Genomic DNA, 13,996 nt, shown 5'->3' with positions numbered 1-13,996 from the left:
ACCTTGAAAAAATAGCTACCCCCCCCCCCCCCCAGTTCTTATTGCTGAGCATGTCATTACACAACGTGGTGCATAACCTTGGTCAGTCTGGGTCAGCTTCCCCAGCTGTGTCCCCTCCCAGCCTACGTGCTGGGGGCAGGCAGAATGAGAAACAGAGAAGGCCTTGACACTGCATAAGCACTGCTTACCTAAAACACTGGTGTGTCACCAACACAGTTTTGGTCACAAATCTAAAATACAGCACTATACTGGCTGCTATAATGAAAATGAGCTCCGTCCCAGACAAAACCAACAAAGCCTAATTCACCTTTTCCCTGTCAAGGTAACCCAAAAGGTTTACACATTTTCAGGTGCACTTTTTTTGTTGTTTTCTTTTGTTTCAAATTCAATTCACTAAAGTATTGACATTTATTTAGGGTGGGTGGGAAAAATCAGGTAGCAACATGCACTGAAGAGAAAATACAGGATTCTTCAAAACAAAGGTACTGCTTACAGTCACCGTGTCAATACTATTGATTGAGCTTCTGACTAAGTAGTGTTAATTATTATTGAGAAACAGAATGCACTAACCTGCTACACTGTGCATTTGTCAATAGATTCACACTTCTAAACCAGGTAGGTGACTCTGAAAATTGTTTGCTACAAACTCAATCTGTGTATTTACAAAAAGACTATTTAAGTGACATATTCAAAACCACCAACTTCTGTCACCACACAGGCTGAAAAAAAGTTGTAGCTAATGAGTAAGAATGAAGAAGACAGACTATCAATGTCAGGACAGAGTCAGTCAAGAGCAGTGGTCTGAATGCATCAAATGAAAGTCTGGCCCGAGACTGACTGGCTGTGCTACAGCAGCTGCCCCCAGGGAGGATGTGGTCTGGTAACCTTGGAGCTATACATTTAAGGGCAATCTTTTTGTCAAATCCCAGTTTATGTCTGAATGTTTTCTCTGCTTACTGTATACATTACTCCCATTTGTTTCCATCGGTTTCTGTAAATAATAAAAACCAGTTTGAATCTAGTTTGTATCTGGTTACTCTTTTAGAGAGCACTTTTTAAAAGCCACCTCCTCCTCCAGTCTCCAAACTGTACGTAACTACTGAAAACAACACTTCAGAAAGAAGAAAGTGATCACAGGAAGCTCAAATTCTTTACCTGGCATTTGTTCAGATGGCAATTCAACTGCCTAGAAAGGGATTTTTTTTTTTCCAAGGAAAAAGGGAAAGAAGAAGTTACAAGCTTCTCTAGTCTGACAGTTTCCCCCTAGGCTGTCAAGGCTCAGGTGACTCCCACATATTATCCCGATTCTGCAATCAAACCAATAAGTTTTGTTAGGAGAAAGAATTATGCCATTAAAAAAAATTTAAAAATTAACAATTGTTCATTACTGCAAGACAGCACTGAAGACATGTAGGCAAATCTCTTCCTCCACTAAAATTATCAAGGAAACTGCTCACAATGAGGAATAGCTGTGTCCAGAATGACCCACCAGAAACACTACAACAGTAATAAAGGACTAAGTGAACTCTAGGCTTCTAACTCAGGAAGCTCAGGCATTTCAAAATCAGCATATTTAGACCAATGAAGTTCCAACTGATGGTGACACTTTACAATTCCATAAGCTGTGTGTTCTTACTGAGAATACTTGCTTTATTAAAATCATAATTAGCGAAGAGTTACAGTTCTTAGACTACCATTAGCCAAAGGCCTTCCATCACTACTGTAACTAACAGCTGATCATAAAGGCTGACAGAATGAACATGTTCTTCCCCTCCTTTTTCATCCCTCTCACATCCCTATTACACTTTCTTTCATGTGTATTGGCCCTAACAACCTTGTTTAGGAGCTTTGAATAAAAAACCCAAAATGCTGTTAAAAAGAACCAAACAGATAAAAGGTTTCTGAACTCTCTTAAATAGACACGCAAAATCCTTATTAAATAACTTGAGTTATTAAGTCGAAGACTACAGAAATAGTATTTCTGTGATTGTAATCCTATTAGATAATTCCCTCTCACAACTTAATGAATTCCCATATCACATGAATGGAATGTTCTCTAGATAATTTCAATATTTAAATTAGCAGCCAGAACGGATGACTAAATGTTCTGAAAGACAGATCATTCACAGAAAGTAATATCTTTACTGGATTTATTAATTTAATTATAACTTTGAAATACTTGAAGCTGCAGATTTAAATCTGAAAATCAATTTCTCAATTTATCTTTCAAGGATAATGTCCTTCCCAACTTCAATTTGAGCTTTAAAATCTAGAAGCCTCGTAGCTCAGCCTGAACAGGAGGATTTCCATGGACTTCCCCCCTCCTTGCCCACCCTGCCTTCCAAGGTGCCTCTGTACAGCAGGTAAAGACTCTGGATGCAGAAGGCCAGTCAATGAATGATGATGTGGATGACAGTCCACCTTCACCAGAGATGTTGCCAAGGTCAGAAAGGCCCACCCCTGGTATCACAGGGCAGCACAGAGAGCTTTAGGCAATCCACGAGACTCCTGGAGTGCATGGAGGGTAACTTCTTAAGCCAGGTAACAGAGAGCCCCACCAGAGGGGATGCAATACTGGACCTGTTGGTCACCAATGCAAATAAGCAAATTGGTGATGTCAAGATTGAAGGCAGCCTAGGCTAAAACAATCATGCACTAGTGGAGGTTGCAGTCCTGAGGGATATAGGTTGGGGGAAGAGTAAAATGGATTTCACAAAAGCAAATTTCCAGCTCTTCAAGGAGTTAGGCAATAGGACCGCCTGGGAAACTGCCCTTGAGGACAAGGGAGCAGAACAGAGTTGGCAGATCTTTGACACTTTCCTTAGAGCACAAGAGGTCTCGATCTCCACGTGTAAGAAAATCAGGAAAGGAAGGTAAGAGACCGACATGGATGAGTCAAGGCACACTGGTCAAACCAAAGGGCAAGAAGGAAATGCACAGGCAGTGGAAGCAGGGACAGGTATCCTGGGAAGGGTACAGGGACGCTACCCAGTTGTGTAGGGATGGGGTTAGAAAGGTCAAGGTGCAGCTGAAGCTGTACTTGACAAGGGATGCAAATAATAATAATAATAAGGGATTCTACAGGTATGTCAGTAATGCAGGTTTCAGAATAAGAAGTTATCTCAAATTAAGACTGATTACACTACTTTTCGCTGTTTTGATGTGGGGTAGCAATTTCTTCTGACACAAACAAATCTTTTAATATCAATAGTGGCCAAAACCAGCTGTGAATAGAAAAACACAGGCAAATATTGCACGTTATTTTGAAATGGAGAGACTTCTGCATTAAAAATCTATCTATTTTGGTATTTTGTCCAAAGCACGTAAGACAAAGAAAAAAGAAAAAACAAACAGTGAATTATAAGCACTTTTTAAACATCTATAAACCTCTTAAAATAAATTTATTTAAACTTGAAAACTTTAAAACTCTAATCTAATACATTTATAAAAATAAATACTAACCTAAGTAATACTTCTAATATTAACTAATAGTTATACGAGATGAAAGTTTAACCAACAAGGAACTTTCACAATCTTTTGTTTCACAAAAACAATTGTAATTACTACAAAAGCACAAAACTCCATTCTAGCTCTGTAAACACTAAAATCTGATAATTTGACACAAAAAAAAAATATTCCCATTTGTATGCCAAACAGTAATATTCTGCATCTTGAAGATAACACCTCACATAAATCCTCATTCTTCAGAAAAGGCAAGAAAATATATTGCTTAATGTTTTCTATATTATGTCATCTCAGTTATACAGATCAAAATTAACCAACCTTTAAAATGATAAATGTCCCTTCTCATTTTATGTACCCCTACAGATTTTACAAGAACATAATGTACTTTTTTTGCCCAAGATACCCATTTTAGAAAGTTAATTTAGAGCTCTGATTATATGCAATATTTCTATGGAACAAGCACTCAACTATTCTTATCCATTCTGATCTCAACACATGGCTTTTATGCTTAAGATAATGAAAATCCATCCAGTTAAATAAAAAAAATGGTAAAGCAGAATTAATCTTTTCATTCATCTCCTTTAGTCAGTCATTAATCTTGCACAGCGTGGTAAACACCACTATAAGCTTACCAGGTCTCAAATGTGGTAAGCTGAGTCAATAGCTCGTGAAAAAAGAAATACTCATTACCAGTATCACATTGGCAATATATTCTTGTAGGAGAAAAAGAATGGTCCATTAATAACTCCTGCCAACTGTCACAGAGAAAAGGTTACAGAGGCAAAGATGATATTACTCTGGGCTTCTAAGAGTATTTTAGTTAATTTAGCAGAATGGCTGTTAAAAGCAAAGCACACAGGTAGGACAAAACTTAAAACAAACCCAAATAAAAATCACAAAATCACCACCTTCCTTCAACCTGAGGTCTGGCTCCTTTCAAGGATTATGCATTTCTAATACTTATCTAAAGGTGGCAGCAACTGTTTATTCTTATAGGCCCAAAATTAATCTTTGACAAGCTTTGAATGCTGTATCACAGGGCTCTATCCAGAAATGCCAGTCAAATTCACCCTCAGTGTCAGCCTAACGTTGTGTCAAGAATTAAGTTGTTTTTAACAAAAACAACCTATAAATGACCATTTCTGCACAGCACCCACCTCCAGCTTTGTTTCTTACATTACTGATGTAAAAGCAATACAATCTTGATTACCTTGGCCACTGAATAGCAATTAACATAACACAAAGATACTGCAAATTAGACATGTTCCAGTATGAGAATCTGCATGCTAGAAAGACAAAAGTGGAAAGTATTTCCTACTTCAGTCAAAAAAAGCCCTCTACCCTCAAATGCCTGCCTTTCCTTTCCTCTCCCATAATAACGTCCAGAATGCATGTAAGCTATGGAGAGAGCTCTGCTAAACAAAAGACAAACTTGTAATATTTAGTACAAGACACTAGTGGGAAGAATCTTGTTACAGTCTTCCCAAATCTGAATTTGCTCTTTGTTCTCAGAATTAGCACCCACACCTTTAATCTGTTCTCATTATTGCTGTAATTACTAATGTCATGAATCAAGTTACAGAAAACAGTCTAGCCTATTTAGCTCTGCAGACTATATCCTTACACGATACTCAAATGAAAATAAAGCAAAAAATGGTTCTGGAGAAGAAGAATCAGGGCTCTGGCCCGCAGGGGGAAGTGTGTGTGCGTGAGGAGGTAAAAGGAGGAAGGCACTGAAGAGGGTCTGCAGCTCCACAGGAACACCCGGATTTACTTACAGCTACGGGCTCTCAAGCACTTCCTGCAGAAACAGACACAGTGTGAATTTCACTTTCTTCATTCCTATCCTTTAGGAAGGAATAAGTCTTAATAAGAGAGGCAAGCTTGTAAACAAGCCCTTCAACTTCTTTCATCTTCAGTTCCGCTTGGGAGGAAGTGTTCTTTGGTAGCTTTTTTTTGTTGTTTTTGAAAATATGCTTTAGTTACAAGACACACATTACATATACAATGTGCATATCTGTATCATTACATACATAAGAATATACATCTATGTGTGTAATTGTAATAGTTTATTAAGAAAACCAGTTGTAGGGTATTAGAAGTTAAACTGACTAACCATTCAAAAATAACACAACATTACACAACCCCCCAACAGTTCTAAAGAATGTAACCTAAACCCCAAAGGCCATCTTGGTAGAGGGGATGAAGTGACATGCTTCATCCACAGTCTGATTGCACTAAGGTTTAAGAATTATTTGAATATATTCCTTTGGCTAATTTACAAAAGTAAAAAAAAAAAAAAAAAAACAAACAACAAAAGAAAGTACAAAACCAACAAACCAACAACAAAAGAATTCCAAGTTGCAAATTCTAAACTGAATTTAATTAATTTCAAGATATACGCTCAGCTATTTGCTTTTTGGTTTGCTTGGCTACATTTGGACCTCACTTTTTCCAGCCAGGATGAATCTGAGATTGACAATAATTTCACTGTATTTTCCACGAAAAACTTCTGATACTGTAGGTTTCAGATTAGGTGGGTTTTGATACGCAGTTGGCGCATCCCTGGGCTTCTAATGAGGACCGCAGGTATTTCCCCAGCATCTGAGCCACTCAACTACCAACTCACAGAAAAGCTTCTGAAGTCAATGAATGTGCTGCTTCTGGTCACTTAGCAATTACTCCATTTGCCTCAGAGTAACAGACCAACTAACATAACCCAGTGACTGAACTAATTTACAGTATTATGTGTTACTAAGGAGGCCTGCCTTTAATTAGGAGATATATCAAAGTTGCTATGATAATTTTTTTTTTTTTTTTTAAAAATCAGTGGAGGAAGCATGTCTTCACGAGATCAATACATCATAATACACTTAAATATAAAGTAAAGCAAAAGCTTTTGAAGATGATGAAAAGAAAAGTGAAATATATTCCTCAGGTATACTAGAACATTAGTAAAAATGCTGAACAATGTAGCAAACCTAAGAATTTTTCCACACTTTAAAAAATAAATTAGTTTGGAAAGCTAAGTTCATCTATTTTCTTAAATAATTATATTTTCAAGAAGTATCTGCATGGGTGCTAAAATGATACTTTTGAAACTGAATAAGAATCTATCTGTATGCATGAGCACACCAATAAGGCTTATAATTATTATTATAATTATAGGGAAACTGTAACCTACTGTGAGAAAAAAAGTTGACAGTATGAAGAACAACAGAATTACTGCATCCAAGAGGAGATTTATTATCCTTGGTCCTGCAACGCTTCCACAGTCTGTACTGTGTGTACACACACACACAGAACCTGTCTGTGCACAGTCAGAATGGCAGGCAAAGAAAATGGAAACAGTCACCATCTGGTATGAGAAAATGGCTGAAAAAGCCTATTTTAGCTATGAAGTTGTGATAAAGGAGGTATGCTCATGGGACACAGTGGGTCTAGTGTGTGCATAAAAAGTCAGAGTTTTATGAATCTCAGTGGCAACTCTTTTTTCCTCCATTGTGATGACACTTGTTTAAGATAAAGTTTAATATTTGGGTCAGTTGAATCAAGAACTCAGACAGCCCAAGCTTATGAGAATAAAATAATATGTGTAATGTGTGGTGGTTTATTAACACTGATTTATCAGCAGGAAGGACGGAAGTGAGCACCATTACCAAACAGACGATAAAGAAAGTCTTGATAGGAGACTTCTTCCATATGAGATGGAAAAATTGTAGAGGATATCTTCTACCATCAGTGCAGAAACTGCTCCTCCCTCCTCCCCACCACACCAAAAAGAAAACAAAGGAAATCCTATTAATGTCGAAGGGGAAAAAACGAGAGAGGAAGTTTACAAGAAAGTTTTGTGCCTTTTTGCTTAGACTGAGAAGACACTAAAAGAAAAGGATGATTGACGGAATAGTTCTGACTTATGACAGCAAAATTAGTGGTAACCCCAGTGTCAGTAGCTAAAGTGTAAACACCAAGCTGGAGATGACGTCCCTTTTCCTCAAGTTTACCTTTGGTGCTTTAGAGAAAAGGGATGCAAGACAAAATAACAGCCAGAAAAAAGCACATAAAGGTGGCTGCACAAAATATAGTTCTGACAGTAGTGTACAGGAATATATTCTAGATTTATGGGAGGGGAGAATTACCAGAGAGAACTGAGTAAGGCTCTCCGTATTTATAATTGATGTCTACTGAGGGGAAGAAACAGCAACTAAACAAAACCCCAAGCCAGCCCACACTTCTCTTTTACAGTTTGGAAACATGAACCATTAAGAGACTTGTTGAGAAAGCGAAAAAACTTATTTATTTGAGCTGTGAAACATGGGAGATGTAAGCGTTTTTGAAAGCGTTCTGTTTTAGAGCAGACAAAAAGGAGACTATTTTCAGAAATTTCAGTCTAAGGGAACAACTAAACTGGTTTATTTTCCTAAAGAATACTTTGTGAAACACGTGAAAATTCTCCCCCCAAAATAGCTTTTGTTGCTTGGGATGTGGATGGCAAATACCACTTTCATACATCCAGACCAGACTTTCTTTATTTAACCAGATGTTTTTTAGTCTAATCCTGCAAATTCTCCTTAAGACATATGATTTATGAAATACAACAAAACTCTAAACTAACCGATTTCTGTCAAGATCAAAGTAAATTCCGAAACATCCATGAGTGAAGTTTAGTAGTAACCACTTTCTGACAGACTTGTGAGGAAATGGCAATGCAGAACAGGCTTTTAGTGTGAAAGGTTTCAGGCCATCCAGAAATGTTTCTGGATTAACAAAAGCAGAGACAAATTGAAATCAAGGTTGCTAAAAAGAGGGAGGAGAATGACCTCTCACAAGGTGGGCAGGGGATGTTGCCTCTAGAACCAAAGACTAGGGAAGCAGAGGCAGCAGAAGAATGTGAAGTGGTGCTTGATGGAGAAAGGCTGAAGTCTAGAAGTCTACTACTGTGAAGTTAGCATATTCAGACCCATGATTTCCAGATGTCATTAGGCTGCAAGTTCATTTGAACACAGAATACCTCATGTGCAAATCATTTAATGTCCAACTGCACAAAGTACTCCAGCTGCGACTGACTTACCTCCCATAATTTTAGACTGGCAGTTGATAAATTCTGGCTTCTTGTCTGTAAGATATCGCTGACAAGTGTGATGTAGAACCTGAAAGAAGGTGCATTTTTCTGAAGCTGTACTTGCTACCCATTGGTCAAAAGCGTTTTCAAATAGTAGATCAAATTCTGGAGAATCCTAGAAGACAAAAAACACACTACTATTATTTCCAGTTTTGTAAATTATTTGGAGAAAGATTTAGAGCTATTATTTTTTAAAGGCATTACGTTGGAAATAAGAGAAAGGTCATGCAAATCAATATTATTCCACCCCTTGCATTTCATAGGGCAGCGGTCAAAGGGCTTCTTTTGTGTACAAAAGACTGTACTGGGTAGCAACAGAACTTGGTGCACCATTGCTAAGGTGCTCAGGGGGCTGATCAGAGCACAGCTTTAAACAGACCAAGGGGGTGAGTCACAAACATGCTTTGCTGTGCAATGAACACAGCAAGTCATGTTGTGATCCCATGGTATGAGGCACATTCCTAACTTCCAGTTCTGCTCTTTTACTACCGAAGACTTGTATTCATAAACATAATACATGTTAGTACAACTTTGTCTTGAAACAGCTCAAGGTGGGCTGAATATTCCACATTAAAGGAATTCCAGAACTATTTCATGGGAGAAAAAAACCCACAAGTTTCACAATATTTCACAAACTTGAACCTCAGCAACCTCTCCTGTCCTTGCTTCTACTTACTGCCTTATCTTACAGCACAGCTGCATGCCAAAATGGACCCCAAGAGGCTTACAGCTGAAGACAAGGCAAACAAGACTTATTTTTTTCTCTTCACAAAGCAGAAAGAGAGGGGAAAAAAAGGTAGGGAAAGACAGGAAGAAAAAACACCGTATGATTATAAGCTTTGGATTCCTCCTGTCTTTCCCATTAAAACCTATTTCATGTATTCCATTGAGTTCTCTTGAGAATTTGCACTTAAACCTGCATCTTATTTTTCCAGATGCCCTCTGAATAATGAAAGAATGCCCAATCCACAAATTATTTATAAAAAAGCTCAATTATCATTTTCCAGAACTGTTCAAACTCACCCGATTAGGGTCTATCCCATTGACCTGTCGAAGCTGCTCGAGCATCCATTGCGTTCTCCTGACAAAAGATGTAGAGCCTTCAAATTGCTTCACCTTTGTAATAGATGCTTGAGCTGGTTTCTTGTTAGTCACTGAAAAGAAAAAAAGGAAAATCTTATAACTGAAGTGGGCTTAATGATTCAGGAATGTGTCATTTAGTTCACTGTATCAGTAGCTGATTTGCTGGTGTATTTTCTACAGTGTCCCACAAAGTAAATACATGTCACTGATTCTGACAGTAGAACACATTCCTTTTACCAGATAACATACTGAAAAGCACATTCCTTATTGTCAGAATGATGGTACAATGCCAAACAAACATTATACTACTCAAAATTGAAAATATTTTAGCCACTATCAGCTTAAAGTTGCCAACACCCTGTAAAAAACTGAACTAAACCGAAGGTCTTTCCATCTGCATTCTTACAACCACCTTACTGTTCTCTTTTGATGTTAATTAAGAGAGGTTTCTCATACGCAGCCTCTTACTAATTTCTTTCTCTTGTTATTTTAGACAGGGGAACACAAAGGAAAAAAAAAAAAAAAGATCTTCATGTAAGTATAAGTCCATTTATATACTTAAAAAAAAAAAAAAAACAAACACTTGGTACTTTAACTTTCATGTTGGTAATTGATTGAAAAAAACCCACAGTTTTCTACAGTCTTTTCACAACATGTCACACGTAGGTCACTCTTGTATAACACCAACATCTATGATATTCAATTCTCAATTTCCAGTTTCCAGTCAACAGACATAAGTACATGCATTTACTGCATTAAGAAAGTATATCCGCCAAATCAGACAATAGTCTGTGAAAAATAGAGGTATAAGAATTAAGGAACTAAGGATTGCTTGACCTCCACAAAACTTTAAGGTACCACAAAGATAGAATAAATAAGAAGGATCTTATCAGTTATAAAAATATATATGTCAAAACCCACAAAGTCAGTCATGCAAGCCAGGTCTGCAACATGAAACACTGCAATTAGTATCCTTAACTCAGCACCAGGTTTTTGAAGAGTTCATTAGAGCTAACTTTTAAATCCCATCCAAACACATTTCCACTTCCTGTGAAGAAATAATCTGCAGAATCACTGTACTGCATAATTTACTAAAGTTGGTGTGCCATTTATTTTTCTCCTTAGACTGTTTCCAAAAAATCCTTTAATCCATATTGTCCTCAAAAAGGAGTATTATTGGAAAAGTCACTCTTCTCTGCTTTTAGGTGCTGCCAGTTAAAAAAGGCTTTTAAAATAATCAAGACTTGAATATTATGATTGCTTATTTTTGTGATCCCCATTTATCGAAATAATCAGGAATATGGGCTTTCCACTCTGCAGATGCATGCTGCATACACTTCTGCATGCAGGGGCACAATTATACAGTAAGTAAACATTGATGTAATATCTCAGCATTCCGCAAAGTTAAAAAGTTAAAAGTGTTTCTTGGAAGAAAATTTACCAATGCATAAATCACTGTATTGTTTTTAGATGTACTTTGGAACGGATTAGCAAATTCAGATTAATATAGGAATTTCTTTTCAATTTCTCAGATTTACACATTTTCAGTTCAGTGTGTCTCTCATATGCACAAAGTCCAAGCACCCTTATGAGAACTTAATTTGATGAACATAAAATTCATTTCCAAGTAAATTTTAGTAGGTAAAAAAATTCCACGTGGCGCATAATTGTTTTTAAGTAGTCACTTTGGAACAAAGTGCAGTTGGCCTCAATATATTGACCAGACTATTGATAAGAATGCAATAAACTGGTTGTCAGAAGTCTATTAATGAGCAGTTGAAGCACTGAAAACCAAATTAGCACAGTACGCAATTCAGAATCACATGCCAAATGATACAGAACAGAGAAAAATCAATTTCTCAGAAAGGTAGCAGCAAAATTAGATCAGACCAACTACTGAAATGCAAAGATGAGATTTTACTAAGAAGTGAGATTAATATTAAAGATTCATCAATGGCCTATGCACACAAGCCTAACAATATCAATAAAGCAGATGTGACAGGCATCCTATCTATACTTACACAGCATACACAGGTTCTGTTTTTATTGCAAGTTTACACACCACTGAGCAGGAAACAAGCAGACCACAAACTTATGTCCCTACCTTCCTTGAATTCACTCTAATATTTACTTGTGTCTTTTTTGACACCACCAGTGATAACTCTGGCAGACTCTGTAGCACCCCACTGGAACGAGGAGAAGGCTATCTAACAGTGGCTCAAGTTTTATGGTGTCTTGATTATTCCCTTTTCATACAAAACAGGGAATAATCTACTGCTGAATGAGCCTTGTATTAAAAACAAGACATTGTGCATACTATACATAAGCTATATATAGAATTGACACTAGTAGCAATGCAAAACAAAGCCCTCAAAACCAGGAAGCAATAGACAGAACAATGATGTGATCAAATCCTATTTTTCACCCCATCAGAATCTCATGGATAATCAATTATGAGATATATAGCCTTAAACTTTAATACACTGAACTTCTCACTGCTCTGGAGTCTTCTACATGACATACATTCTAGCGCTCTTGAAAAGAGGGGTTGTTTCAAGTGAAAATATCAAATTTTATGGATAGGGTAGTTAAACACTAAATGTCTCGTCTCAACGTCTCCCTAAATTGTTTGGCTGGTTTTACATATCCAAAAATCTAATAATTCTCCAAACTTCCCTGCATAGCACTTTTACTAATCAATGAACAGCAGCTTAGTCATCACCTGGAGCTGTTAGTGCTCCGTCCTTCAGCAAAAAAAGATCACAGTAAGTGCATAAACTTCATAAGTTCTTGAAAATGTCTATGAGTGATCAACTATAAAAACATTTCATTAGATGACTATTTCTATATCATCCACCACACAGTAAGTCTAGGGGAGGCTGAGAGTTCTCTTCTTCTACAGAAGAGCTTATAGGTGTCTGGGGTATCTCAGTCATCTTAGGTAGAAATTCAGTCTCAAGGTTGCGGATATAATCCTCTTGGGAAAATGACAGTTCTCCCTTTAGGTCTCACACACATAATTCTTGTGCACAGTCAAAGAGATCTAGTTGCATTTCACCTTTTGTGCCTTGGTATTCTAAGAAAAAGCGAGCATTTCTAGAACATTCAAAAAACAGCTACCCACAAACCCACCAAATATAATTTAAAACCTTCATTTAGTCCGTGACAGTTTGACAGTAGTATGGCAGTCATTACGACTCTGTGAAACCCTTTGGCAGCTGGGAAAACCATCCTCACTAGCTGCTCATTATGTTGCTTTGCAAACTAAAGCATTTCCACACAAGCCATTGAGTGGGTGTTACCTTGCAAACATGTAAAAAGTCTTTTCTTAAATCTGAGAAAAATTGGAAGCAATTACATGCTCCAAGCCACATTCCCTCTCTGACAAGTCATTCAGATGTGTTTGCTAAAATCTTCCACAATCATTATCTACCTTAATAAAAAAAAAAAGACAATATTTAAGTTATGCTTCAATATTTGGTGTTGGGTTGTGGGTTTTTTTGCTTTGCTTGATGGATTTTTTTTGTAACAGAACTTAACATTATGCCTTCAAAATATCAAGCTGCAGTAGTGTGGACAACACACGTTTATTTGAAACCCATCAATAGATTCTGTGGGTCATCAGATGTGAATAAAATAGATTTTATTTTTTTTATTTATTTTTTTAAAGGAACATACAGTTATTGGCAAAGTAAGAAAGAATGTGTGAGGAGTCAGGTGCAGCAATACAGGATGGAAGACATTGTGGTTTTGTGGTGGTTTTGGTTTTTTTTAAATACTAGATTAACATATAACCAAAAGTCACCGAGTCAGAAACAGTGGCACTTGTTCTGGGACTCAAGACATTACTAACCATTTTGCATCATAAATAAACATAAGTCACAGTATTAAGTTTCAAAGAGGTTGTTAAAGCTTGAGAGGCATGCCTTTAAGTGAAATACTCTGTTTCAAAAACAGATCAGAGAATACAAGGCAGAAATAGTCAGATCAGAATTAGCTTTAGAGAATGCTGTGACAGAGCCTGTAAAGTCACTGTTCTCATCATTGGGAACACATTGAATCAAATGTATTTGAATTCCAGACCTCAGCTGGAATCTGGTACCATGTGTATGTGCAGCATCTTAAGCAGCAAATCAATACAGCTCTTCACACAAAGCCAAGGGAGACTAAAGTCACAGTCCAACTTCATCTCCTCTGCAGCCCAGAAAGTATTTTATTTAGTTTTTCAGTCTTCTAAAGTATCTTTACTTGAATAGATAGAATAATGAAAAATGGTTAATTCCTTAAATACTTACCTCAAAATACCTGGCCTTGAGAAACAGCCTG

General features: G+C 37.1%; 1 protein-coding gene across 2 annotated transcripts in view; it reads right to left on the bottom strand.

The window, feature by feature from the left end:
* STXBP6 (syntaxin binding protein 6 (amisyn)) overlaps positions 1-13,996 on the bottom strand; it is a 103,652-nt gene that overhangs the window by 11,846 nt on the left and 77,810 nt on the right. For both annotated transcript variants that reach the window (XM_014942024.1, XM_014942025.1), the window contains exons 3-4: positions 9,611-9,741; positions 8,537-8,702 (exon numbers count right to left, since the gene is read on the bottom strand). In XM_014942024.1, coding sequence (XP_014797510.1) covers positions 8,537-8,702; positions 9,611-9,741 — 297 coding nt within the window. The remainder of the gene's footprint in view (positions 1-8,536; positions 8,703-9,610; positions 9,742-13,996) is intronic.

The sequence above is a fragment of the Calidris pugnax genome, unplaced genomic scaffold (genome assembly GCF_001431845.1).
Source record: "Calidris pugnax isolate Ruff unplaced genomic scaffold, ASM143184v1 scaffold56, whole genome shotgun sequence".
Classification (NCBI taxonomy): Eukaryota; Metazoa; Chordata; class Aves; order Charadriiformes; family Scolopacidae; genus Calidris; species Calidris pugnax.
The sequence above is the reverse complement of the archived record's forward strand: the minus strand, read 5'-3'. Positions and strand labels throughout refer to the sequence as shown.